The following is a 26,667-nucleotide window of genomic DNA, read 5'->3' as shown; positions in this document are numbered from 1 at the left end:
GCAACAGTTACAAACCTGGAGTGCTTCCCAACCTGAAATTGCTTTGATTCAAAAGAACATTTGCTCTTCCCAAAGCACCTAAGTGTGTGATGAGGCAGGGAGGAACCATCTGAAGGAGACACAAACTGAATAAGCAATATACAGAATATAAAGGGAATTATGATGCCTTCTGTGAGGGAACTTGAGTGCCATGATTTCACTATCCAAATATCACCACAAGATCCCAATACACAGTTCTTTGACCTAGTAATCTTTTGCCTATTTTGCTTTGCTGTTAAATTTGTATTGTTAATATGTTTGGTTAACTATGCTGAACTGCAAGCAGCAAAGACATTCTAGACACTTTCTACTCTGTACATGCAGGCCATGTTCAAGAATCAATGGTGGCATCTCCTTCTTACAAACTCAATTGCATTTTATGTCTTGATTTATCTTTAAACCCTTTTGTCTCATGGCAGAATCTCCAAAATACCAATGAAAATTGTGGATTTCATGGACAACGTTGCAGCATTTCCTAGTCAGCTTCCAAAATAAATGACTTAAGGGACCACCCTCTCTCTCTTAAGAGGAAAGATCTTGATTAAATGACAAACGTCACCACCGAAGAATCTGTTATGCAAATGACTCCCAGGAACATAGCATGTTTGGGTACAATCTGGAGAAGCTTGGTTTACATCTTCATTCAGGCTTTTACAGACTGGGAAACTGGGATAAGAAGAGGGGAGAGAAAGAAATTATTGTCCAGAAATCAGTGGCAGAGCCAGGGTGAGCTAAGCAGAGGCTGGCCACAAGGCTGAAGCATATGTGTAATCTATCTCAATGTAGGGCTTTGAATTATTTATGTACTAAATTTATTTATTTCATTCCATTTATTAATCTCTTCCTATGAAGCATCTCAAATTCCCAGTGATGCCATCAGTAGTACAACAGAATCCAGTCCCCACCAGCGTTCTTGGTGTCAGGGAGGGATGCCTGGCACAGAAACCTCCATAAAGGCTATGTAGCTGTTCGACTGGTGCCTGTCACTGCTGCCTCACCACTGCCAAATATGTTCGGGCTAAGGGAAGAGGTTGTGGGGGTTAGACCTCAGCAGCAAACTCCAATATGAGCCACACCCAAATTTAAAAGGATCTAGGACTAACCTTTGATGGTATTGGGGCAAGGCTATTTGAACAGAAGGAGCTAACATTCTGCCCTTGTATTGTTTTTGTTATTAATTAATATTATTTACTTGCCCTTCAACAGCAGGTCCTAGTCCAGGTTACAACAATTTAAAATTAAATTAAATTAAAACAGCTAAAACAAATCACAGTCACAGGAATAAGCTGGGTCCTGAAAACTCACATCACAGTTGTCAAAGGCCAAGGTTAAAAACATTGACCAAAAACTGCACAGAGAAGATGGCAGGCACACCTCTGTGGGGAGTGCATTCATAACCAGGTGGCTGTACAAAAACTGCAAGCTCTAGGCAGAAGCATAGCTAGGAATGACAATATATGCTGGATGTCCCCTCTGAGCTTATGGGAGCTTCATGAAGCTCATCACAGGTTAAAGCATTTCCTGGCGGATCTCTCAAGAAGTCAGCCAGTCATTATTTGCTTATAAACCTCTTCAGGCACCAACGGCGCAATGCTCCTTAGGCAGAGCACACCGTGCTATTACAACCCGACTTGTTGTGGAAGCTCTATAAGCCAATCAGGCTACAGCAGGTCAAGCACATCCCTGTGACTAATGACAGATCTCCCTGCACTAACTGCCTTAATGGGAGTGTTTGATGTCACAGCAGGTGCTGGAAGATATTGTCTTTTGGCTTGGAAAAATACACAGCCAGGCTGGAACTTAGTGTTTATGTAGCAATGGGGGCCTATTGTTCGGGGAAAACAGTCAGCTTCAGTGACAGGATTTCCTTGTTATTTAGTGCGCTTAAATAACATAAGCCCATTACCTTTCCCTCGCACAGTTGGCAAGACACTTCTTCACAAGTGGTTATTCTGAAGCGTTCTGGCCTCATTATTACATTGCTTTGTACAAAACGGCAGTACCTTTCCCCGGCCTGCTGTGCAACACCCTTCTTACTCCACCCCATTCCTGCCCTAATAATTCCACCTCGCCTTGTTACTCTCTGTGATACTATAGCTCTTGAGTAAAATGCTTAAGGCAAGTATGAAATGAAAAGCACGCTAGCCACTGGTCTGCTGCACAGTCCGTTCATTAAATCACAACTGAGAGCTGGTCCACATGTTACAACCACAAAGAAAAGGCTGCATGAAATTGCCACGTGTGGCCTCTGCGTCTGTGGGCCAAGTGAAACTTAATGCAGCAAAAGGAGCAGGAAAAAAATTTATCCATGCTACATTTTGTAGAAGTTTTGAGAAAACAACCTGGTTCACTGGATGACTTACTCCCCTCTGAAAACTTGCCGTGCAGGGATAGCTGACATATGATGGCAGCTACTTTGTCAAGTGCCTTTCCACCCATGCGACTGAAAACTGTGCTCTAGTTTTTATGCTGCCAATCAATTATTATACGTGCTCCAGTTTTTATGCTGCCAATCAATTATCATTTTAAAGTATTTATAGGCCACGTTTTGTAGCGCAAGCCCTTCAAGATGGCTTATGTACCTATCCAATGTTCATATGAAGCTAGCGGGTTGTAAACAATGCTTTCTGTGGTCAGTGTGTGCATGTTCAGGAAGGCTGTGTTATCATGTGGTTCTAAAATGGCAATGCAATGGAGCGTGTGCTTGCTCCAGAGACCTCATACTGCCTGCTCAGCTTGTACATTTGCACCAGGATTATATTACGCAGCTATCATAAATCTTCAGGGCTCTCTTCAAAGGAAAGCCGCTTGGTAAAATATGACCTGAATTTACCACAGCATTTGCAGCAAATACTGCTAAGTTATATTGATATTAGGTGACTGAGTGCAAGTGTTTTGGTTGTGTGGATGGGGAGGCAGGATTACACCCTTGCTCCCTCCCTCTGTTTGAGGCACATAGGCTGCATTTGCATATGGGACATTTAACATCTGCACAGTCCTGCTGTGACATCTCAGAATTTATTTATCGATAATTAACTTAATTCAAAATAAGAAAAGAGGTTTCAATATACTGGACACACAAAACCTACACATTCCAATCTGTTCTCAGAAAATTTGGGGGACTTGTTTTCTGAGCCTTGGTTCTATTCTCCACCATTTCTCCCCCACCTCTTTTTGTGATTCAGAATAAGGCTTGTGAAATGTATGTTTGCCCAGGTTTTCTTCCACCACCAAAGTTTCTGCATGGTTGTGGTTTATGGTGCAGTTCTATACATGACTACTCAGAGCTAAGTTCTACTGGATTCAGTAGGGCTTACTCCCTTGCCAGTGTGTATAGGATTGCAGCATTGTTTGGGGTTTTAATAAAAAAATACTCTGTTTTTCTTCAATGCTTTCCAGATCTCAGTCCATTGATGCCACTAAAATTTGATAAATGAACCTACGAGCTGTCAAACAATTGATTGAATTATATACATTGCTGCACATATTGACAGCCAATGTCTCTCAAAGAGACAGGAAGCTGTCTAAAGCAAATGCTTTCTTTCACCTGGTATTTAGAGGAGATACTTCTGATGTGTTGATCACTATATTCTGCAGTGATGATAGCACTTGGGCCTTTCTGATCAATTTCAGGGCATTGTCCTCCGACAGTTTGTTATTACTCCTGTTGCTGTGTGTTTCAATCTTGTTCCTCTCCTGCCTAGCTCTGCTTCAATTCGTTGGACAAATCCTCCCATTTCTAAATGGCCATAGGAATGACAGGTATAAATCTCCACTGATGACAGATATTCCCACCTCCTTTGGGTCCAGTCCCTTACTTCCCAAAGTGCATTTTGCTTTAGGTGGTGCTGCATATTGAGGCCCACCTCTGCTTTTTCACGCTCTGCCTGGGATCATCCATCACTTATTTTTGTCCCTTCCTAGGCTGCATTTTCAAATAATTTGCAGGACCCAATAAGCCCTGTGCACCCTTTTGCTATGGGCAAAGCCACAAACATTTCACTTTGCCCCTATTCTGCAGTTTCAATCTCGGCTCCTGTCATTTTTCAACCACTACAGAACCTTCTGGCACTGACATTCTATCTGCCTCTCAAAGGAGAGGATATCTTTGAACAAATTTGTTCTCTATTAAAAAGCATGAAAAGTCTCTTACTGATGCTTCAATCCCTTTGATTCCGAAAAAGAAAACCACCCAAAAGGGGAGGGTTGTATCACTTGCTCTAGTTTGTTCTTGGATGTGAGGCCAAGCAGGCTTGGAGGGGTATTTCAAAATGGCTTGTGCTTCCTTTTGCTTCTTTCTGAAGCTTAATGATAGCCAATTATAAACTACCAGGCCTCCAATTATACACTTCTTTAACACAGAAATACTAAGTTTTTCTCATCTTCGTGGACTACATAGGAAATTTGTTCCAGGTCTCCCCCCCCCCCCAACTTATCTAAAAGCTAGAGAGAAGTGTTCATCTTTAGTCACAGGAGAAAAGCTACTTTATTTTTTAAAAAAACAAAGATGTACAGTATATACACATTTAATTGCATGCAGAATGGCTTTGGATGTTATACAGATATAAAGAGAGTAGGAATTGCAAGTACCCTCTGCTTCCTGTTGCTCTCAGTAGATATTTAATGGCCTGGTTTGCACATAATACTGCACTATGTCTTATGACATAGTGATCTGAAGCCATGGTTTGTTGTTGGTTTGCTTTCACTGTGTCTTGGTGTTCTGTGTGAACCCAGCACCTTTCTTTAACTGTGGTTTGTTTGAACACCCTACCTCAGACAACCAAACTACAAAGGTATGAGGCAAGAGCAGCTGGGGAAAACACCCAAACTTTGAGAGAATCAAGCCTGGGCTTGTTTGATTGTGGGACAACTCATGATGAACTTGGGGTTTGTTAAAGAAACCATGGCTGTACCTGCAACTTGAGCTTGTGAAGAAAAGCAACACACTGATGCACTTGAGCTTCCTGCTCTCTTTGCATAACATCTAAGCTGCTCACATTTGCTAACTTTGATGTGGAGGCACCACCACTAGTGCAGTAGTCCACTGGTCTACTACATTCATGCCCACGCCAATAATTTTTCGTTGCCATTTCTTTTCAAGAGCTTCCCACATCACCCCCAAATCACTTTTTACTATCCCACCAAATTTACCGTTTAATCAGCAGAGTGGTGAGAACAGATGCTGAATAGGAAATAAGCAAAGAGGTGTTGTGGTATGCCTTACTAACTGCATTCTGGGCAGTATTTTTTAAAATGTAAAATAGTAATAATATTATAATAATTTATTATTTATACCCCGCCCATCTCACTGGGTTTCCCCAGCCACTCTGGGCAGCTTCCAACAAAATATTAAAATACAGTAGTCCTTAGATATTAAAAGCTTCCCTAAACAGGGCTGCCTTCAGATGTCTTCTAAAAGTCTGGTAGTTGTTTTTTCCTTTGACATCTGGTGGGAGGGCCTTCCACAGGGCGGGTGCCACTACCGAGAAGGCCCTCTGCCTGGTTCCCTGTAACTTCGCTTCTTGCAGTAAGGGAACTGCCAGAAGGCCCTCAGCGCTGGACCTCGGTGTCTGGGCAGAATGATGGGGGTGGAGATGCTCCTTCAGGGCGGCATTCAAGACTGTGCTAAGGTGACCATTCTATCAGTCAAAACAAAAAAATTTTTTCCTTCCAGTAGCACCTTAAAGACCAACTAGTTGGTCTTTAAGGTGCTACTGGAAGGAAAAAATTTTTTTGTTTTGACTATGGCAGACCAACACGGCTACCTATCTGTAACTCATTCTATCCGTGGAACAATCTCTCCTCTCCTAACCCTATACCCCATTCTGGGGATTCTCCCAACCCTCCTGAGCAGAATAGGGGTTGTTCAGATGGAGGAAAGTGCCATTGTGCTAACTGATCTAGAAGGCTCATCTAGAAGTCTCTCTCTATTAGCCTTTTCCAACCTGGTGTACTTCAGGCATTTTGGACTACAATTCTCATAATCCCTGACCATTAACTATGCTGGTTGTGGGTGATGGGACTTATACTCCAGCTTGGATTTTTTTTTAATCCTAGATAAAAAACTGAGAAAAAAATTAGATCCCCATGGATTTCCTTTTATTTATTCTTTGGGTATATACTACTGGCTTCCTATAAAACCCTGGGCTTGGCCCTATCATGCATCATACCCCAGTTTGTCCATCTGTTATAAAAGTATCAACAACATTCATCCATCTCCTAGCCATTTATATTTTTCATTTTCCGTAATATCTTATATCATCACAGGTGAGTAGGTCAGAGCTATAGCAGGTCAAATTATTTGTGTTAACTGAGTTTGCCCTCAGGGATATTTCAAATCAATGAAGACCTTATAAAGAAACTGCTGATAGAAAAAGAAATAATAGCCCCCAACTCCATATATAATGTTCAGGGGAGATTATGGACTGAACTTTAGAAATTTATTACAGAGAAGTAAACCTTGGATATGTCAGGTCTGATCTGAAGGTTTGATTAGATTTCCTGGAAACAACTGCAAAGCAAGGTCATGTTTAGTTAGGAAATCATGCTGATTCCTTTTTCTTTTAGTCAAATTAATAAAGAATTAAGAGAAGAAAAATGTTCATAAAATAGAATCCAGCAAAGGGTGTGTGTGTGGGGAGCGAATAATTCAGCTGATTTCTTAGCCTAATTATTCTCTTTTAAAAAAATAAAGTTGGAAGATATGATTCTGCACCTAAAACCAGAATTTGCTCTCAGAATGATCTCTTATAGTCTCACAGCCTTTTCTAGACATGAAATATTGATTGGATTTAAGACTATCTGATGTTGTTCTATAACACAACTGAAATGCCATTTTTATGGTTTGCATGTTGGGCTAATAGAAAGTTAAAATGCAGGGCTACTGTTCAACATTAGGAATGACCTACAGTTAGTAATTTTGTGTACAAAAACACATTCAGCTGTAGTTAGTTAGCACAGACTTCCTCACCTTTGCCTTATATTCAGCAGGATTGGCCAAAGACATTTTGGCACCTGAGGTGAACCACAAAATGTAGCCTCCCCTCCCTGCCAAGGAAGAAGGGGCGAGTGATCTATACTAGGAACAAGGGGGGAATAAAGATCTACATCAAGATCTGCTGACCCTCTTAAGCCTGCCACCTAGGGCGGTCACCTCACCTTGCCACATATGTGGGCCGGCCCTGAGATTTAGTATCATCTGTTCTCATAGTCTCTGAAAACAGTCACATCCTTTCAAGTCTTTTTTTTCAGTTCTGTTTCTGCTTTGTGACCTTATTCCCCTTTCAGTTTCTCATTTCCGCACTTTTCCCAGCCTCCCCTTTCTTTCTCCCAGTTGCGAACCTCCATCGTCTTACCAAGTGTTCAAAAGGCCTTTTCATTGTTTTGGCCATACGGTGGTCTGGTACCAGTTTTCTCTTTAAATAGATTATGATGGTGGTTTTTCCCATGTTCTATGATGAACAAGGACAGAGCAGGTTGCCTTTTCTTACAGTCATGTACATTGGATTTCAAGTATGAATGTGGCCATGTCTTTTACTGTTATGGTAAGAAAATTCACAGAGGAAAAGTCTCCATGCCTCCTCTCCAGTTCAGCCACCAGTGCCCCCTGGGAAAGGGGTCTACAGAAGATCAGCCCCCACACCCAAACAATGTAGACCATGGCATGAGAGGCTGCCAAGGGAGTAGTATATCACCTCAGGTTTGGCAGTGGCCTGCCATGTTTGGGGTGATTCTTTAGTAGCTCCCAACGCCATATCCTAAGTTGTTCAAGAGGGGCTCCTGGCCCTCTGGAGAGATTTTTCATGGGGTAAATGGGTGGAAGAAGGACAGTACAGGAAACTTTATTTGGGAATCCTTTTCTTACTGCAAAATATGCATTTTTTTAAAAACCCACTTGGACTTTTTCTTCCCTCTTCCATACTTACTGTAGAGAAATAGGCTAGCATTTGTGATTCCCAGTTTGTTGGTAGCCACACAGGTGTAGTTGCCATAATGTTCTTCAGTGACGTTGGCCACTGTTAGGAAAGATTGGCTCCCTGTGCTCCTGATCTCCAGACCATTGGCATTATTTATCCTGAGAACCAATAAATGTAATTGGTAAATACAGTCATGGTACGAATTCACTCGCGTGCTCCTCATATGCTAAGAGAAAAGAATGAAACTATATAGAGACTGGAAGGCAGACATGTAAATAAACAGAGAGGGAGGGAGACTGGGACCAAAGATGAACAGGAGATAAGGGTGGGGACATAAGAATAAAGAATTCGAAAGAAAAGGGAGAGGGAGGGAATTATAGATTTTTAAGTAGTTCATAAATAATAAATATTACTCTTGTTTCTGCCACTTTGTTATCTAAATTAGACTCCAAGCCCTTCAGAAGGACTTGCAGTTTACGTGCTTTGTGCTTGGTTTGTTTGTATTTTACGCTCTTCACAAATCATAATTATTAATACTTGCATGAAGACAAAAAAAACTTTGAAAAAGCTAAAAGTGGAAGAAGACAAGGGAAGCAAGAAATAAAACTGAGATAAAGGCAAACAGCTTCACCACAGAGTTGATCAACTCAGACAGTGTGGCTCTTGTATGGACTGTGTACTTCGCAGCAGTAAGAATGGGATGACTGCAAGTTGGATTTCTATTTGAATCACCACTGACTTTGGACAGAGTTGTAGGAGAATTTGTAGTATACTTTGAACAAACCTACACATTGCCTTCCATCATGTGTCTTCAAATGCGATGTTGCGTATCCTTGATAAATTTGGCTGTGAGTGGCATATCCAGGGCAGAAAGGGTAGGTTCATGGGAGGGCCCTTAAACACCCATTTTCTCCCCCATTTCCCTCCCACAACACTGTGTTTTGTTGTGTTCAGTGAATTAACTGCACTATCTCCTTAAGCAAAATCCATTTTAAAATGTAGGTTGTAAAACACTGATTGTAGAAAGAACAAGGGGCCTTAGGTTTCTTTCTTCCTTTTACTAGACATCAAAGATAACATATGAATATATATATAAGCGGTATAATTACCTAGTGTCATCTCTGTACCACTCAAAATCAGGTGTAGGAACAGCAGAGGCTGCACACTTAAGTGAAACTGGTCGTCCGGTAGCAGATTCATTGCTCTTGGATTCCGTGATAGTTGGAGGGTCTGCAGGAGAGAAAGACTTTTTGGAGCCATGATGGGAGGAACAAAGCCGTTCAAAGCAGTAGATACCCAAGCTTATCTACACTTTTGCATGAAACAGAAAGACCCATTGAATAGAAGGGGACATTAAGGTTGCCAAAAAATGACAAAAGTGAAGGAAACAAGCGATTACGAGTCACTCACCTGTTACAAGGGGATAAAAGCATAAATGGAAATTAAAGAAGATTCAGATGGGTGAATGTTGCAGACAAGTTGAACTGATTCGGGGTCATTATTGAAACTGCTGGTTGCAGCAGCTGAGGAATCACAAGTGTGGTTTACTCCTTCCCATCTCTGAGGCCCCTCTTGCTATCCTGACATCTGTGTCCTTGGTGGAGCATGCCACACATGCACCTTACCTACAATGACTGCTTCATGTGCTTCTACTTTAGTATCAAAGTGTCCAGCCATAGGTGTAGGTCTATCTTTGCCAACCTGGTGCCCTGCATATTCCCCCCCCCCTCACAATTCCCAGCAGCTCCAATCAGTATACTGTATGCTGACTGTGATTGATGGGAGTTATAGTAATCTAAAACATCTGAAGGATACAAGTCTGACAAAGGCTGATGTAGGATATTACTTCAGGGTGTTTCTTCCTTTGCTATCAACAGTACCACCACCATTTCTGTGGCTGAGTGGTTGAGGCTGTCAAGATCACAGCTTTCCTGTTTTTACTGAGTTTGCAGAAATAAGCTGTTATGATTTCAAGAGGAAAGGGATCAGATCCCTTTGGAAAAAAGAAATGTGTTTTTATACACAAAAGAGGTGGTTGTGGGGAATATAATATGCCCTGTTTAGTTAGCACAAAATCTTTATTTCAAGAACTCAACCTTTCTATGAAACGGTCACTGAGACCTAGGGATAAAGAAGGCAAACACCAGGAGAAGTGCCGGGTGTTTTTTCAAAACCTCACTGTGCGAATGTATTTTTGTCGGCAGTAAATCTCTTTGCCATCTGCAGCGAGACAAACCATTTCCGCTCCATTGGACCTCACACACGAGATGAGTCATGAAATGAACAAATACCTTTCTACAGACCTGAAAGCTACACCACCAGGCCTAGCAATGCTTTGTATTCCTGTTCCCTGCCAAGGAGCTGACTCTCTCACTTTCAGCAGCATTCTTCATATTAGCCACGCTCCACAACACTTTAAGAGAGACATTCTAGGCAGGCCCATGGCCAGTTCCATTGGCTTTAATCCTGATCGCCCATCGCCCTGTCTAAGGGACTCCAGGCCAACTGACTTCAGTTGCTAAGAAAAACAGCAGTTCCCCTTTGCTGAGAAGGAATTGCGAGGGAAGTGCAATAGCCTGGCTGGATCTGAAAGAGGCCTGTATTTACTTGCTATTTATTTATGTTATTATGTTTCTAGAGGAGGAACAAGTGACTAAAATACAAAAATAGCTGCTGTTCTGACTTTTACCCCCAGCTCCTTTTCTCTTAGTAGACCATCTGATACGAAGCACTAAAATCCTACATGCACACTGACTTGTGAATAAGCTCTGCTGAACTCCATGGGCTTACTTCCAAGAAATCATACATATGGACAGGCTGCATGAAAGATATATGCTGCTTCTTAAGAAGGTTGATACCTTAAATGAAGGGCAAGCAATCGTGAAGGGCAAGGATGGCAGAAGGAGATTCCTCTCCTCCACTTCCCTAATTGGGATGCAGATTTAGCTGTGGCAGCCCCACAGATTTGGGATGTTTCTCAGTTTGTTCCACAGTATCATATCTGGGCATGCTGTTTTGTCCACCAAGCCCAACAGATTCTAGAGGTCGAACCTGAAGCCTTCCACCTGAACATTAGGAAGAACTTCCTGACAGTAAGAGCTGTTCGACAGTGGAATTTGCTGCCAAGGAGTGTGGTGGAGTCTCCTTCTTTGGAGGTCTTTAAGCAGAGGCTTGACAACCATATGTCAGGAGTGCTCTGATGGTGTTTCCTGCTTGGCAGGGGGTTGGACTCGATGGCCCTTGTGGTCTCTTCCAACTCTATGATTCTATGATTCTATGTCATAGTGCCAACTCTCTGGGGCCCTGGGTGCCCGAGCACCCACCAAATTCCCCATGAAGGAGCCAGGCACCCACAAATTTTGGTGCCAGGACCATGCCCACTGCATGGCACCCACGGCCCTGGACACCCATGGTCGCAGGGCCAAGCTGGCACTCCTGTTCTGTGTGCAAATCACATGCTCCAACACTGAGCTGTTTTTCCTCTTGTGTTAGGTAGGAATGACTGAGTGACATCACCTTCCAATGACTGAAACCACAAAAAGAACTAAGAGTCCTTTTGCTGCCCTTTTCATACTTAGAATCATAGAATCAAAGAATTGTAGAGTTGGAAGTGACCCCGAGTGTCATCTAGTTCAAACCCCCTGCAATATAGGAATCTTACCTAGATCATAAATTTATTTATATATTTACAAAATTTGTATATCACCCTTCATCCTTGCTTTCCTTCCGGCTATATCTTTTCTTTTAGGAGGTGTAATAAACAAAAATTAAACAATATTCCAAGGGTGGAGGAACCGTGCAACTATATAATCTGATATAAATTATGCTTCCTCTGCCCCCTAAAGGCTGATATTCAAAAGAGTATTGTGAAGAAAGAGTTTAGCCCTGCTCAGCCAACTAAAACAGGGAATAGTTAATGCATGGAGAGAAGGGACTGGCTTCCACCAGCTGTTCTCATCCAGGCATTGATTTTGCTTTTGGGGGTTATAGCATACATGGGAAGGGTGCAGTTGAAGCTCAAACTCATATTAATTTTCCATCTATAGCATCTCAGTGGATCCTGGATGACACCCCCCTTTTCTCAAAGGTGGCAAATAAGACAACACCTGTTCAATACAAAATCTTCTAAAGAACATTGCCCTATTACAAGGGTAGTCAGATTTGTAGTCGCATCAGATAGATGCAAGAAAAATATATTCAAGTCAACTTTTTTAGCTGTAGGATAAACATATTGATTTAAACATCTTCTTACTCTGTGCCAGGGATGATTGCGGAAGTCAGTTTCTGTAAATTCCAATGTGAACTGACCTGATCTGCAGGTCCCAGAATAATGTGTGCCTTGGATAGTAATTATCCTCAGGTTTCTGTTCTTCTCTGAATTTTGCAATATAGCTGTCTGTTCAAAATGCGCTAAGATGTGCATTGTAGGTTTAAATACATTTAGAAATGCATACATTGAAATAAAACACATATTTTAATTTGCATTTTGTGATTAGTCAGAGATTTAGAGATTTAGTTATGTATCATTTTGTGTGTGCAGATCTTTCTATTTATTTATTGTTTTGCATATTAATGAGTGCTAACAGGGCAAAACACACTTATGCATGGGCACCTGCATAAGGGGTTAAAGTGCCCCAGCCTAGACACAGCCTGATCTGTCCATCCCTTCTCTGCCATATGTTATTTACTCTTTGGGGTGATTTTAGATGTGCTACTGTAATTTAGATGTGCTACTGTAATTTAGGGACGTGGGTGGCACTGTGGTCTAAACCACTGAGCCTAGGGCTTGCCGATAAGGTCTGCGGTTCAAATCGCCATGACGGGGTGAGCTCCTGTTGCTCGGTCCCAGCTCCTGCCCACCTAGTAGTTCGAAAGCACGTCCAAGTGCAAGTAGATAAAAAGGTACCGCTCCAGCGGGAAGGTAAACAGTGTTTCCATGTGCTGTTCTGGTTTCACCAGAAGCGGCTTAGTCATGCTGCCCACATGACCCGGAAAAACTGTCTGTGGACAAACGTCAGCTTCTTCGGCCAGTAAAGCGAGATGAGCGCCGCACCACCAGAGTTGTTCATGACTGGACTTAACTGTCAGGGGTCCTTTACCTTTACTTTTACTGTAATTTTAATCTGTAACTTTGTTTCTTATGACTTGAATGACATGGGAGTGATGGTTTCTGTATAAGGGCATTAATTGCAGTTTTATTTTTTAACCTCTTTTTGAAATTCTTTATGGTATTAAAACTGTTGTTTTCATTACTACAACACACTAAGACTGGTGGCTGCATTGGGTGAGCTCAGGGTCATTATTTCTGAGCAGCAAATTTAGAACCCAAATGCATATGTGAAATCAAAGTTTTCTGTCCACTTTGTGCTTTTGTTCAAATTCAAGTACCGTACGTTTCCGTGTATAAGACTGGGTTTTTTAAAAATAAAAAATAATGTTAAAAGGGGGGGTAGGCATACACGGGGGGCAATCTCCCCCCATTTTCTTAATTTTGAGTCCCCCCAAATAGGGGGCGTCTTATACACAGGGGCGTGTTATACACGGAAAAATACGGTACTTGTCTGTCACGTTTGTATCCCACCCTTCCTCTCAGGATAGCCTGCATGGCCTGTTTATCCTCACATGAAGTAGTTTGTGGGGAGAGAGGTGGGCAAAAGAGTGCCTATGCCAAGGTCAGGGATTTCATGGGATTCCAGTTCAGGTACCCTGGTCTAAGTACAGCATGGTAACCACTCCACCACCTTTGCTTGTACACAGAACAGTGGAATATTAAATGATGATGATGATGTGCACTGGGGAAAAATAGTACAGAATTGCTTTTAGTAACTGGCAAACTACATCCGGTAAAAGTAATGATGGCTCATTAAAAATAATTTCCAGCATCTTTCCCATAGATTAATAGCCTTCCAGGTTTTGCTTTATTCCTAACACAAAAAGCCAGCTATGTGCTAGAGCTGCAATCTGCAGTGTTGTGTTTAGATTGTGCATTTTTAATTCGAGCCACTGCTAAATAAAATGTGCAATGACAGCTCAAACAAACAAAAGCCTTTAGAGAGAGAGAGTCAAATTTGACTGTATTTGAGTCTATTTTTAATGTAAATTTCCTCTTTCTCAATCTTACATAAACCTCAGTTAGACACTAAGCAAGATATCTCCAACTGTGATATTTTTGGCCTCATTAACTTCCCCAAAGGCTATAAACAAGCAACCAGGCTTTAAGGTGCTTATTGAAAGCACACTAGTACAGACTAGCCATTAATAGCAAAAAAAGAAAAAAGAAAGAAAAAGAAAGAAAGAAAGAACATACTCTATATGACTAGAAGGTAGGAGTTGGGCTGAGAAATGAACAAGAGTAGCTCAACTCTATCTGCCCCAATTCCCCCCCCCCAAATAATAATAAAAGAAGTTATAGGCGTTTCCTTAAATAAATCAACTTTTAAGGATGCCTACTACAAAAGCTCCTGGACATGTTGCCTGTTATTTGGCCAGCATTATCCATTCTGGCTACTATGCCTTCAAATTTCACCTACTTCTGTAAGAAGAAATAACTTTATAGCCACTTTTTGGTTTTTCAGTCATGAGTGCGGGTGAGGAAACAAAGTAGACTCACAAACCTTAATGGCTACTGCAATTATCCATCCATCATGCTTTTAGAAGGAGCGGACTTCCTTACAAATATAATCCAATTCTTCCCCCAAATAAAAACAATATAGACATTTTATTTCTTTTTCTTTTTTTAAAAATGCAAAGTTTAAAAGTGCCCCTGACAAATGTTTCTGTACCAATCTGTTTGCAATTTTCCAGGTTTTATGCACCCTAGAGCAGCTGCTATGGCTACAAATCTCATTCACCTCTGTCGGAAGGGCAATTTTTAAGGCTTAATTTTTATTATTATTTTCTAACAGTGTATTTGGAGGGGAAGGAATGAGGAAAAGGCAGACAATCCCCAAGCCAAATAAGGCAGTCTGTGGACTGAGGCAGGCTGTTTTCCAAAGTGCTGAATTTTGATCTTGTGGCCAGTGCACACCCCTAATATTTATATCTGCACATTTTGAGCCGCATCTCAAAAGAACCATTTCCTTTATGCATGAGGAAATGCTTCTTCTAAGATGATGCATCCACATCGTCTGAAAACAAAGCAGGTGTTTGTTTGTTTTTTGCTATGGTTTAGGTAAAGGTAAAGGGACCCCTGGTCATTAGGTCCAGTCGTGACCTACTCTGGGGTTGCGGCGCTCATCTCGCTTTATTGGCCGAGGGAGCCGGCATACAGCTTCCAGGTCATGTGGCCAGCATGACTAAGCCGCTTCTGGCGAACCAGAGCAGCACATGGAAATGCCGTTTACCTTCCTGCCGGAGCGGTACCTATTTATCTACTTGCACTTTGACGTGCTTTCGAATTGCTAGGTTGGCAGGAGCAGGGACAGAGCAACGGGAGCTCACCCCATCGCGGGGATTCGAACTGCCGACCTTCTGATCAGCAAGTCCTAGGCTCTGTGGTTTAACCCACAGTTACACCTGCGTCCTGGTTTACTCGTTGCTATGGTTTACTCCTTTGCAAATTTATGCAAATATGCTTTATATTAAAATTATTTACTCAAAGGACAGTGGCAATCCAACCCAGCATTGTTGGCCTCTGGGCAAGTTACTCCTACTCCTGCTTGTGAGCTTCCCATAGGCTTCTCGTTGGCTCCTGTAGGAACAGAATGCTGGATGAGATGGGGCTCTGCTCTGATCTAGAAGGGCTCTTCTTTTGTTTTTATGTCTATCAAGTTGAGGAAAACTTAAGAAAGAGTTGAGTTAGGCTGCTCCCTTTGTTATGATAATATAATGGAAGCCAGGAGTTTTGATCTTGGAAACAAGCTGTATTCCCTGCTGCTTTTATCTATCCCACAACGGAAGGGTAAATATCTCATGCCTACATGTAGGATAGGCTTTTAAATAATGATCTCATTAGAATGATGCTATTTAATAAGAAAGGGCACTTCATCTCAGAAAACATGGCAAACAAAGGCCATTAGGAGAAAATAATAAAGAAACGTGGCACACATTTGCATACAGATGTGGTCACTCAGAAGATAGTAATTACAGCATTTCACATTTTACAGTTACTTACTGTCAGGTCTTTTTTTGCACCCTCTCCATTCCCCTTTAATGTCAGAGAACTAGTGCTTCTCTATATGTGAAAATAATAGTGATTATTATATCGCACAAGTATGACTGGCAGTGCGATCCTAGACAAGTCTACTCAGAAGTAAATCTTACTGTGCTCAGTGCTGTGCCCATCTCTAGTGTGTGTTTAGAATTGCAGCCTTAGGCTACAATCCTATATCCATTTACCTGGAAATGAACCCTACTGAGCCTTGGTGAATGTTCTCCTTAGTAAGCTTGTAAAGAATTGCAGCAAAGCAAGATTTAGGGGACTGGGACCAGGTTTCCTGCACTGGGCACTGAGCCAAGAGGGCACTACCGAGGACGGCACAACAATGACAAGCAACGGAAGGTGAGAGGTGGGGGATGCTGAATTTTGGTGTTGAACAAGGCCCCGCTGAAATTTTAAAGCCCAAAGTCCACCACTGTTTGTACTGTGCTAGTGTGGTGTAGTGGTTAAGAGCGGTAGACTTGTAATCTGGTGAACTGGGTTTGATTCCCCGCTCCTCCACATGCAGCTGCTGGGTGACCTTGGGCTAGTCACACTTCTTTGAAGTCTCTTAGCCCCACACCTCACAGAGCGTTTGTTGTGGGGGAGGAAGGGAAAGGAGAATGTTAGCCGCTTTGAGACTCCTTTGGGTAGTGATAAAGCGGGATATCAAATCCAAACTCTTCTTCTTCTTCTACTTCTTCTACTGTGAACTAGCACAAATCTCATGTAGACAAAGATCCAGATTGTGTTAGGATGTATGACAGAAGCTACTTCACTGCATTCCATGGTTATCCATGATTTTGTATAGGTTGAGTAATTTGTGTAGTATGCATAGGCTGAGTAATTTGTGTATTATTCCAATCAAATATACCTGCATATTTTTTAGGCCTATGATTCGGCTACATAGTTTACACATCCAGATTTCTCAATAGAAAGTGAGCTTCTCCTTAGACTGCTTTACTTTGTTACACAACCTCCCACATGATATACTAAAGGTCTATTAAACAGTGAGTTTTCCTTTCCCTTTGTAGTACTGTTCTATCCTGTTCTTGCTTTTTGATACTCCTTTTTTTTGAAATGTGTTCCTAAATAAATAAATAAATCTTACTGAAAAGGAAAAAGAGAAGTACAGTTTTACATTCTTCAGATGGGAAGTATTGACAGCAATTCTTTCGGAGTGCAAAGGATAATTTTAAACACTCAAAGTGGGGAGCAGGCCAGTTCCTCACAAAGAACCAAGAAGAATAGTGCCTGGACATTTGTCAGAATCTTAACCTTTTTTTTTTTTTTAAATGAAAGCTAAAGCTGGGAATCTGGGGATTATGGTCCATCCCAGGATGGAAGATAATATCACTCCTTGCTATTTCCTCTGCCTCATGGATAACCATAAAGTAGAGGGTGAAGCATGGCTGGCCCACCCATGAGGCAAGGTGAGGCAACAGCCTCAGGCAGAAGGGTCCACAGAGGCAGCAGATCCTGATGTCAACCTTCCTTCTTCCTTTGTTCCTGACTTAGATCTTCACTCAACCCTTCTTGCCTGGTAGGGTGTAGGGGCACCATTTTGTGGTTCACCTCAGGTACCAAAATGTCTTGGGCCAACCCTGGGCTAAAGTAACGGATATTGATAGCTCAGCAGCCCACAAAAGTTAAAAGAATTATTTTCAGTCAGGTAAGGCAAACTTTCCTTCTTGTTATCAACATGACAATGTGGTGAAGTAAAGTGTTGCTTTCCATACCCCAATCTGGTAATAAAGATACTCACAATTCACAGTGACTCGGACTTGCTTGACATCTGCTGTAGACACCTCATTTGCAGCTTTGCACTCATACTTGCCCGACTGTTCCCGGGTAATCCCCAGAATCTCCAGGAACTCTTCCTCACCTTCAAATTCCCTGCCTGAGAGGAGACAAAATACATAATTCAATTACTTAAGAGGGCATTGAATGGAATAGGATTATTATTTTTTGTATGAAAGAAAGATCTTTCATACAAAAAAGAAGTCCTGGCGAAGTCCCGGCAGACTGGAGGAGGTTGTCCCTATTTTCAAAAAGGGGAAAAGAGAGGACCCAAATAATTACCGCCCAGTCAGTCTGACATCAATACCAGGGAAGATTCTGGAGCAGATCATTAAGCAAACAGTCTGTGAGCACCTAGAAAGGAATGCTGTGATCACCAATAGTCAGCATGGATTTCTGAAAAATAAGTCATGTCAGACTAACCTGATCTCGTTTTTTGACAGACTTACAAGCCTGGTAGATGAAGGGAACGCAGAGGATGTAGCCTACCTTGATTTCAGCAAGGCATTTGACAAGGTGCCCCATGATATTCTTGTAAAGAAGCTGGTAAAATGCGGTCTTGACTATGCTACCACTCAGTGGATTTGTAACTGGCTGACTGACCGAACCCAAAGGGTGCTCATCAATGGTTCCTCTTCATCCTGGAGAAGAGTGACTAGTGGGGTGCCACAGGGTTCTGTCTTGGGCCCGGTCTTATTCAACATCTTTATCAAAGACTTGGATGATGGACTCAAGGGCATCCTGATCAAATTTGCAGATGACACCAAACTGGGAGGGGTGGATAACACCCCAGAGGACAGGATCACACTTCAAAACGACCTTGACAGATTAGAGAACTGGGCCAAAACAAACAAGATGAATTTTAACAGGGAAAAATGTAAAGTATTGCACTTGGGCAAAAAAAATGAGAGGCACAAATACAAGATGGGTGACACCTGGCTTGAGAGCAGTACATGTGAAAGGGATCTAGGAGTCTTGGTTGACCACAAACTTGACATGAGCCAACAGTGTGATGCGGCAGCTAAAAAAGCCAATGCAATTCTGGGCTGCATCAATAGGAGTATAACATCTAGATCAAGGGAAGTAATAGTGCCACTGTATTCTGCTCTGGTCAGACCTCACCTGGAGTACTGTGTCCAGTTCTGGGCACCACAGTTCAAGAAGGACACTGACAAACTGGAACGTGTCCAGAGGAGGGCAACCAAAATGGTCAAAGGCCTGGAAACGATGCCTTATGAGGAACGGCTAAGGGAGCTGGGCATGTTTAGCCTGGAGAAGAGGAGGTTAAGGGGTGATATGATAGCCATGTTCAAATATATAAAAGGATGTCACATAGAGGAGGGAGAAAGGTTGTTTTCTGCTGCTCCAGAGAAGCGGACACTGAGCAATGGATCCAAACTACAAGAAAGAAGATTCCACCTAAACATTAGGAAGAACTTCCTGACAGTAAGAGCTGTTCGACAGTGGAATTTGCTGCCAAGGAGTGTGGTGGAGTCTCCGTCTTTGGAGGTCTTTAAGCAGAGGCTTGACAACCATATGCCAGGAGTGCTCTGGTGGTGTTTCCTGCTTGGCAGGGGGTTGGACTCGATGGCCCTTGTGGTCTCTTCCAACTCTATGATTCTATCTGTAAAATAAGGAGTTTTGGGAAATAGGTTCACGTCCAGTAATTAGAGACTCAAGTTGAACTCCTGAAGAAAATTGGGTTGACTTGCCAGCTCATGTAGAAGGTATTTGGGTACTGAAGTGAGCCAGTCTGGCAGTGGCTTCAAATATATGCACACATGATGATGTTTTTCACTCCCTCTTCTCTGTTTCCTTTATAGAGGATGGGTGATGTTTGTGTTTATTTGCCAATATACAAGTTAACCAGGCTTTACAGGACACAGAAGCAAATACGTATGTAAAGGGTGCTAATGCATGCAATGTCACTCCTATCCTAAGGGACCAAAAACAGCTGCTGTTTCTCTTTTTCAATACTTTTACACCCCTATGAGACAAAAACGATTCCCCTCAAATTTCACACAACCAGTTGCCCAACGGTACTCTCTTTAACAGTGAAGATGTACCAAAATCTAAAGCAAGGGCTACTTTGAGGGCCCCATAACCACTGTTTGAAAAGGTGGCAAAGCTTTTGTGTGTGAAAAAAGTGAGAAAACTTGGGCCATGTAATCTTAATGTTAAACCAATCCACTTTTTAAAGTTTTCACCAAGCCATCAAATATTATTCCTGTCTTTGGGGAAGCCCTCATTGCTAAAAGCAAGCTCCCCCTTGGGAAATTCACAGAATTTGCTTACCACCAGAAGTAATCACAAATGGCCTCACAAAAGCAAGGGAGAAGGAAATATTTGGCCCAGCACTAATTAAAATGCATGTTTTGAGAGAAAATACACGTTTTTAAATTCCCTTTTAAACCCATCTAAATTAGTGGCCATAATCACATTCTATGGTTGAGTTTAATGCTATAGTTTCATTATGATATGTGTGAAAAAGTACTTTTGTTTGTTCTGAATCTGCCGTCATTTTTCTTCATAGAAGCATTTCAGTAAGACTTGAGATCTTTATCTATGGTCCAGATGTGAATATATCCAAAACAAGCAAGCATGCATGCATGCATGCAAACAAGCAAGCGAAAAACAGAGGTTCATTTGCTTCCTTTCCAATGACTGTCAACTGAATGGCAATATCAGCAAGACCTATCCTTAGAAGCTTCTGTTCCCTTTGGATTCCCTACAGTGGCCCCAATGTCTCTGAACCTTCCATTCATTTTACAGTATTGGCATGGGTTTCCTGTGATATAGAGTACAAAGTACATTAGCCAGCTCTCTTTAGCTGAGTGCAACAGAGCATGTAGGCAAGACCCTGGTTGAAATTTCTTTGCTTGGGTTTTTTTGTTTTTTGTTTATAAAGAGAACAGATGAAACTTTGACCAGAACATTGGGCAGATATTTTTTTTAAGAGTTAGCAGTAACAAGAATAAATGTCCCAAACAAAACACTCTCAGCTAAAGCATATTTTCCATTTTTGTCACTGGGCAGAGACAGCCAAAACTGGGCAGAAACACTTCTGCATTTGGAAGGGTCTTGATCCACATTCACTGATCTTCTTCCAGACTAGGGTTGGATAAACATGGGCATTCAATTCCAAAATCTGCCAAGACTGATATAAAGAACAACAGACACCTGGATCCCATGGCCGCTTTGTGGTGGCAGAGTGCTTTCATTGGAGACAAAGTAAACCTTCTTAGCATAATCTGGGAATTATTCAGTTACCATTCAAAAATGTGTTGTTGGAGAAGTAATGAAAAAGGCGTTCCATGTGAGGTAGACAAATCAGAGTGTCTTTGAAGGGAGAAGAGCTTGTTTTGAACCTTGAGAGAGCCTATGCTCTCAGAGATAAATATGGGCCCCCAGAGTAGGATGCTACTCATTTAATACCCCAGCAGGTGCTGGTAAGGCTGGCACTTTTTGGAGATTTCACACCCTAAGACATTTAAATAGCCACATAATCTGTTCCTTCCAATGTAATTTTCTCAGTATGGGCTCTTGGACTATGAACAGGTGCCTCTTTGCTCTGCATGCTGAGATGGACATGCAGATAGGAACAGACATAGGGCACCTGATATGCTGGCCCAGTTTTCAAAATAACTGAGACAAGGGGATGCAGTGCTGACTCTCCCCCCACCATTTTTTTTAACGCCCAAAGCTCCCTTCCTTTTATATTGCTATGTATTCCCTATTTACCTGAGGGCTGAGAAATTCCAGAATCAGGGCTACTGGATTTAGATTTCTTTAGATGAAGGAAGCTTTGTTGTTTTTGTTTTTTTATGTCAATCTTTACTGAGTTAAAATGAATACATCCATACAGTATTTGCCATTACAAGCTTACAACATAAGAAAGAAAGAAAAGAAAAATGCAAGAAAAGGACAAGTGTATAAAAATCAAGGAAAAAAGAAGAGAAAAAACATACGTAATTATGAAATTTCTCAACATTAAGTATTTTGTTATTACAATGATTATTCACACAATTAGAAATAAAAAGTGCTGCGAACATTTAAAAAGACTTCCAAGTATTCTCATTGTACTTTATCTGTTATGTACATTATACCACATAGTTACCTGTTTCTTGTGATTTTTCATTATACCTTCGTTACCTTTTATGAATTTCAAGGATCAGTCTAATTCTGCCAGGAGATTTCTGTTTACACCATAATTTTTAAAGTATTCTTTATATATTGTCTATTCCTTATAGACTCTCTGTTTTGTCTGACCTCTAACTCTTCCTGTCATCTTTGATAGCTGCAGGTATTCTACCATTAGTTTCTGCCAATCCACTATACTGGGTATTGATTGACTCTTCCAGTTTCTTGCCACTAATATTCTGGCAGCTGTTATCCCATACATGGTCAATAGTCTTTTTGATTTTCCAAGTTCCTTTGGCAGCATGCTTAGGAGGAAAATTTCTGATCTTTTTTTAAAAATAAGTTTAAGTAGTCTTTTGAGTTCCTTGTATATATTATTCTGTACAATTCCACCACATCTGTAGATAGGACCCTTTCTCTTTTTTACATCTCCAACACATGGGTGATCTGCATATTTGATCACAAGACATGGCACACTCACGCAATTTGAATGGCAATGCCCATAAACTGGGGGGAGCAATCCCCTCAAATGCTTTATGGGGGTTGGGTGAAGGGACCTCAACTCCTAGGAGTTGGCCCCTATGTTTTAAAGTATGTGCTTCATGCGGGGTCATCAACTTTTCAGATCCATGGGTTCAGTTTGAGGTTTGAGCAGGTACCCTGGCAACGCCCACTCTGGTTAATTCTCTTTCTCTTCCCCTCCTCTGAGAGAGAAAGAACACACTTCGCTTTCCCAAGGGCTCTATTTAAAAGTCAGATCTAGTGGAATTAATCTGAAGCTGGAAAGAGGAAGTGGGAAAGAATGTCAGGCTTCCAACTTTCCCCTTCAACTCTCTGTACTTTTCAATGGAGAAAAGGATGTGCATCTCACCACTTCATGACTAAGGGGACTGTGTGTGTGTCCCCTTCACAGACTTCATAGTCATCAGGGGAAGACCTCAATGGTGCCATAATATGTACAGCAAAATCCTTGCTCCTTTGGTAATGGTTCTAAACAGATATGTGTGTAAATAAACATGGGTGAATGTTTTCCCAATTATTCTTCAATGTATTAAAATCCAGTAGGAGTCTTAAGTGTTTTCTGTAGCACAGTGATGCTTGGGGTTTGTGATAACAGCTGTTCCCTAAACTATGTACTATTTCTAGTAGCCCTGCTAAGACTTTTGTGGCCTTATTCCTTGAGTGTCAGCGACTGTTGCTATATTTGCTGCGCTGGTATATTTCTATCACTCGTGCAGTGTGCCTGGAGCTGTACATGCTTACAATTTAAAACAGCACCCTGTTCCTTAGAAAACTCTGATAGAAAAAGAAAGAGGAAGAAGGACACAGGGAGAGATGAACAGCAAAATGCTGCTGTATTTTTAGCTAAACTGCGTTTGTTCACAGGATGACAGTTTGATCCATATACTGTATAACAGCTATGAAATGCAACTCATATTTAAGCCTGTCTTTCTTCAGCTGTGGGCCCTTAAAGCAAACTATTTTTATTTTTAAATTCATTGAATTGTGATGCTGTATCATACTAATACAAAACAAAACTGACACAGCTGGGTATTTTAACAGGACCTCTTTGTCGAGATTGAGCGCTATTTGCACCAATTCAGTTCACCAAACAGAGAATGTGGGTCTTGCTAGCTCCAATCTAAATGTCTCAAAGAGGTTGGAGGCTATCTTTGAGGAAGACGGAAATGAATAGTAAGAAGAACAGAGTCTGTCTGCAGGGAGGCATTAAATTGTCAAGCTCTTGGGGGGGGGAGGGAAGAAGAGAAACAGCAGGGTGTTTGTTTGTTGCTATCTATCTTACTGCAGCAAAGGGAGCTGGAGGAAGGTGGACATTTTGGACACTTTCCAGAGCAAGTCTCTGTGTTTGCACCATTTCATAAGCAAGTTGGGAATACCACCCGCTTGCTGGCATTCTCCACTGTTATAGCTTCAGATGGCTCCCCACTGTGTATTCTCCAAATGTTTTCTTAGTTTAGCTTTATATATATCCCAAGTGATGGGTGTTTCTTCACCACTTTCCTAAGGCAAGGCTAGCCAGCATATAAATACAGTTGACCTTTACAGAACTGACCTTTTCTTAGTGACATCTCATAAATCCAAGTTATATACCACTTTGCCCACCCTCTTTACCTTGGGGAATATACCCTTCAGAGACTCCTAGATTGATGGTTTGCATGCCCTCCCTTAGGTGTTGCCCAGCCAAGCCATACTCATGCCATATCTTCCTACTGTCTAATAGAATATAGGAAAGGAGGGTTCTCCATGGTCAATAAAAAACATGTTGCTCAGGAGCAGGTGTGGGAAACCTTTGGTCCCTGGATGCTGCTAAGCTACAATTCCCACCATCAACCCCAGCAAGCATGGCCCACGAGGGGAATTGCAGTTCAGCAATGTCCCATAGGTCAGTTTGTAAGGAAATCCATATGGCCTTAACTTTAGGCAATGGGCTTCAGTCTCAACCAGTCCATCACCAACCACACCAGAAGGAACAGAAGAGTAAGCACCATGGGCCAACTGAAATATTAGGCACCTGCCTTTTCCCAGAGACTCTTGCTGCATTTCTGGCTGTGGGTTCCGATGTCCAGCCATGGAGCTCGAAAGCTGCTCTCCGTACATGACCCCCTGGAGCTTAAATATGTGCACTATGCACTACGTTTCTTGTGAGAACTTGCAGGTACACTTAGGTGTCTTCACAGAAGCACATGAAGATATATACAATACTTAACCTTTTGTTTTGAAGAACCATTCCTAAATATATCCCTAACCACAAATACAAATACAAATACAGAAAGGTTTACATTATTCACAGCATCACAAATTGTTTTACCCTAGCATGCATATACAATTTTAATGCTGTATTCACATTTTTCACACTCTCTTGTATTTTCCTTCAGTGGGTCACTTCTTACATCTGTAATTTTTCATAGGCATTTTCAAATCAGGAAAACACCCACTCCAAGCTTTCAGGCATAGGATTTTTCTTCTAATAAGGCAGCAAAGGTTTGGGTGGAAGCATGGGGATCCAAATGTGAGAATCCCCTGAGTCTGTTATACATATACCTAGAACATCTGTCCAGTAATGAAAAATAGGACATCTATGTTCTTTAACTACCATGCTACTCCTTATAGGGTATCAATCTTTCAAAGTTCTAAGTATACATAGCTTGTCATCAAAGCACTTCCATAAGCCTGAACTGAAGAACAGGACTTTTACCAGAACAGCAATCTATTGGTAGCATCCTTATTGGCAGCTAAAGGTAAGAGAATCAACTACAGACAGAAGCAGACATTTCATGTTCACTTCACTGATGTATTCTGTTGAGGAGACGAGCACAAAATTCCTTGCCATCCTTCTCTTACACACACACACACACACACACACACACACACACCCTTGCATCTCTCTCTCTGACACCCACCCACATATGTTTCTTTGTTTTTTGTTGTTTCTTCTCCTTGTTGCGTATTTACACAAAGATAAAATTCAGACTCACCTACGTATATGTTTATGTATGGGGTGGGGGAAATAGCAGGATTCCTGCTGCTTTGTTTGTTTTCTTCAAACACCCTTTTGTAGATGTGTGGAGTGGAGAGCAGAAGGGGCCGTGGGACCGTGTTGGGCACCCTCCGCTTAAAACAAGATGCAAAGGGATGAAAAGAGTGCCAATCAAAAGATGCCATTTGAAGTTTTCTGTGGCAGCTTCCAGTGCTGTATGGAGGGTCCTTTTTTGTTTTGTTTTGTTCTTTCCGCACTTTTCATGTTTAGTCTGAGGTCTAGCTCACCTAGCTCTTTCCCCAGCTCACCACCTTGCGTTCCCCAGGACTGTGCTTCAGAAAAACAAAGATAGCGAAGGGAGCCTTTGGCATCATTTTCTTGTTTTACCTCCAGCTGGGGATTTTCTCCCCCTCCTATTTACAACTTTGAAGCCTCTGTTTATCAGTCTTTTCTTCTTCACCCACCACAGATTTCCAGGAGCTTGGCATTTTTATCTGTCCCTTAGTTGAAGAGACTTGTTTTAAATTACACACACACACATCCAAAGATCAGTAGAGAGTGGCAGATGGTAAATGAGTAAAAGGGTTGGACGTGCTGGAAGGCAACAGGCAACGCTGAAAATGGAAAACAAGAATGACTGGGGAGGCAGGAAACGCAAGGAGGATCAGGCAAGCCAGAAATGAAGAGAGATGGAGAGTGGTAGGGATATGGAGCTGAAAAAAGAAGGAAGCTTGGGAGACTGAGCATGAGATGGTTAAAACTGCATCAGTGCTGTTGCATTCCTGCTTTAGGAGATATACAAGAGGAGCACTACCAGGTTGTGGCTAGAAAGCGTTGCCCGACAGCCAAATGACCACGTCTCTCTTGCTTTCTTTACACCTTAATGATTTTCCATGAGTATAAGGGTCCACAAGGACACACTGCTGGCCTCACTCCAGATATCATGCAACTCACATTCCCCTAGTTGTTACGTTTAGTTGCAGGTCAGTATCCACAGTCAGCACCCTTGAGGGATTTGGTTCAAGTGGCAGCCTATTTGCACCAAGGTCTATGTGCACAGGCACCCAATTGGCTCACATCCAATCTCAATGCATGGACCTTGAGGGCAGGGCTAAGGAAGCTATGTGATGCTGGAG

At 41.9% G+C, this 26,667-nt stretch overlaps 1 protein-coding gene across 3 annotated transcripts in view; it reads right to left on the bottom strand.

The window, feature by feature from the left end:
• Positions 1 to 26,667, bottom strand: part of LSAMP (limbic system associated membrane protein) — a 446,642-nt gene that overhangs the window by 26,870 nt on the left and 393,105 nt on the right. For all 3 annotated transcript variants that reach the window (XM_053386082.1, XM_053386083.1, XM_053386084.1), the window contains exons 4-6: positions 17,858 to 17,992; positions 9,065 to 9,185; positions 7,965 to 8,113 (exon numbers count right to left, since the gene is read on the bottom strand). In XM_053386082.1, the coding sequence (XP_053242057.1) occupies positions 7,965 to 8,113; positions 9,065 to 9,185; positions 17,858 to 17,992 (405 nt within the window). The remainder of the gene's footprint in view (positions 1 to 7,964; positions 8,114 to 9,064; positions 9,186 to 17,857; positions 17,993 to 26,667) is intronic.

This window comes from Podarcis raffonei, chromosome 4 (genome assembly GCF_027172205.1).
Source record: "Podarcis raffonei isolate rPodRaf1 chromosome 4, rPodRaf1.pri, whole genome shotgun sequence".
Taxonomy (NCBI): Eukaryota; Metazoa; Chordata; class Lepidosauria; order Squamata; family Lacertidae; genus Podarcis; species Podarcis raffonei.
The sequence above is the reverse complement of the archived record's forward strand: the minus strand, read 5'-3'. Positions and strand labels throughout refer to the sequence as shown.